We start from the raw sequence: 2,534 nt of genomic DNA on the forward strand, positions 1-2,534 counted from the left end.
ATAATAATAATAATAATAAAAAGGTAGAGAGTAAGAGAGGCTCTCTTGCTCAATCGTAGTCTGAGACCCCGGTATATATATAGTTCACATATGTGCTGAACTAATCCGGGATGCTAAACTAGGATTGGGCCGGCTCTCTCACATCGCTGGTTTTCAGGTGGTGCTACTGTTCAAAGAATCTAGTCTTTGCTGTTGATTGAAATATCCTGCTGATAGAAATGCAGTTATAGCCAATCGTTATTGCGACATAACACTTAAAATAATAACCAACTATATATATATATATGATAATACCAATTAATATAAGAAAGTATTGCAAATTCGACAGTTTGGCGGGCACACGTCAAAAACGCGTACAAACTGCATCCAGCTTGCCTGACTATATATGATAAAACCTATGCTTAATAAAACAAGTGTTGCAAAATCGACAGTTTGGCTGGCACACGTGAAAAACACGTACAAACTGGATCTGGCCTGGCCGACCTTCCAACAACGTCCAAGATTGGCGTGGTCATTTCACTCGAAACTCGTAGGGTCAAGCATCTCGAGTCGATGCACTCTCGATGTTGATGCATTCAGGAGAACTCAGCAACCAGCAGACAAAATCATCACTACAATGATGTAGCCCAACAACGAGTAGGGTTGGGTTACATTACTCTGGCTTGCCACTACCTTATATTACCCTTGCTCTCCTTGACTTACATTCCTCTTGCTTGCCACTACCTTACATTACCCCTACTCTACTTGGCTTACATTACTCTTGCTTGCCACTACCTTACATTACTCCTACTCTCCTTGACTTACATTCCTCTTGCTTGCCACTACCTTACATTACCCCTACTCTCCTTGGCTTACATTACTCTTGCTTGCTACTACCTTACATTACCTCTACTCTCCTTGGCTTACATTACTCTTGCTTGCCACTACCTTACATTACACCTACTCTCCTTGGCTTACATTACTCTGGCTTGTCACTACCTTACATTACCCCTACTCTCCTTGGCTTACATTACTCTGGCTTGCCACTACCTTACATTACCCCTACTCTCCTTGGCTTACATTACTCTGGCTTGCCACTACGTTACAATACCCCTACTCTCCTTGGCTTACATTACTCTTGNTACATTACTCTTGCTTGCCACTACCTTACATTACCCCTACCCTCCTTGGCTTACATTATTATACCTTGCTTTACCATCTATGCTTTATTATACCCCTCGCCAACGAAGTTAGGGGTCTTTAGGTTATATTCTGTTAGTCTGTCTGTCTGTCTGTCTGTCTGTCTGCCACCAGACTTGTTGCATCTAGCTTAATCGTCGCTCTTGCAATCGTTTGCAGGTGCGGCGGCGGAGGCTAGACGTGGTCATGACGACGTTCGAGACGTTTCGTCTGAATGTGGACGAACTGAACGAGTTTGACTGGACGGCGGTCATCGTAGACGAAGTCCATCGCATCAAGGTAACGATGCAGGTAGATAATGAGGCAGGTAGATAATGAGGCAGGTAGATAATGAGACAGGTAGATAATGAGGCAGGTAGATAATGAGGCAGGTATATAATGAGGCAGGTACATAATGAGACAGGTAGGTAATGAGACAGGTAGATAATGAGGCAGGTAGATAATGAGACAGGTAGATAATGAGGCAGGTAGATAATGAGACAGGTAGATAATGAGGCAGGTAGATAATAAGACAGGTAGATAATCAGACAGGTAGATAACGAGGCAGGTAGATAATGTGACAGGTAGATAATGAGGCAGGTAGATAATGAGACAGGTAGATAATGAGACAGGTAGATAATGAGGCAGGTAGATAATGAGGCAGGTAGATAATGAGGCAGGTAGATAATGAGGCAGGTAGATAGTGAGACAGGTAGATAACGAGGCAGGTAGATAATGAGACAGGTAGATAATGAGACAGGTAGATAATGAGACAAGTAGATAACGAGGCAGGTAGATAATGAGACAGGTAGATAATGAGACAGGTAGATAATGAGACAGGTAGTGAATGAGACAGGTAGATAATGAGGCAGGTAGATAACGAGACAGGTAGATAATGAGGCAGGTAGATAATGAGACAGGTAGATAATGAGGCAGGTAGATAACATCGAGGCAGCGAGGCAGCTGGACAACAAGACAAGCTGATAATGTGACAGGTGGATAATGAGACAGATAGAAAAAAGTATTGAGACAGGTGGATAGTGATACAGGTATATCGACGTATTGAAACAGATCGCTAATAAGACTGGTAGATATATATTAGGTATATAGTATATTAGTTATAAGGTAGATCAAGATGCTGCACTGTGAACAACAACCACTACATGTAGTGTAGCTGATGTTATCACTCGAGATCTGCCCTCACACTCCCCGTAAAATCGCCGCTGCACAGCTGAAATTAAGAGTCCAGACTCTCCCTTCCTTGTTGTTACTTGTTGTTACGTCTCCGGATCTGCCCTCACACCGTCTCTCCCTCTCTCGCTCTCTTTGTCTCTCTTTCTCTCTCTCTGTCTCTCTCTCTCTCTCTTTCTCTCTCT

The 2,534-nt window shown here is 43.0% G+C and overlaps 1 protein-coding gene across 1 annotated transcript in view; it reads left to right on the top strand.

The window, feature by feature from the left end:
- LOC106818734 overlaps nucleotides 1-2,534 on the top strand; it is a 23,483-nt gene that overhangs the window by 13,295 nt on the left and 7,654 nt on the right. Inside the window, exon 9 of the mRNA XM_014823406.1 lies at nucleotides 1,339-1,466. Coding sequence (XP_014678892.1) covers nucleotides 1,339-1,466 — 128 coding nt within the window. The remainder of the gene's footprint in view (nucleotides 1-1,338; nucleotides 1,467-2,534) is intronic.

The sequence above is a fragment of the Priapulus caudatus genome, unplaced genomic scaffold (assembly GCF_000485595.1).
Source record: "Priapulus caudatus unplaced genomic scaffold, Priapulus_caudatus-5.0.1 Scaffold2470, whole genome shotgun sequence".
Lineage (NCBI taxonomy): Eukaryota > Metazoa > Priapulida > Priapulimorpha > Priapulimorphida > Priapulidae > Priapulus > Priapulus caudatus.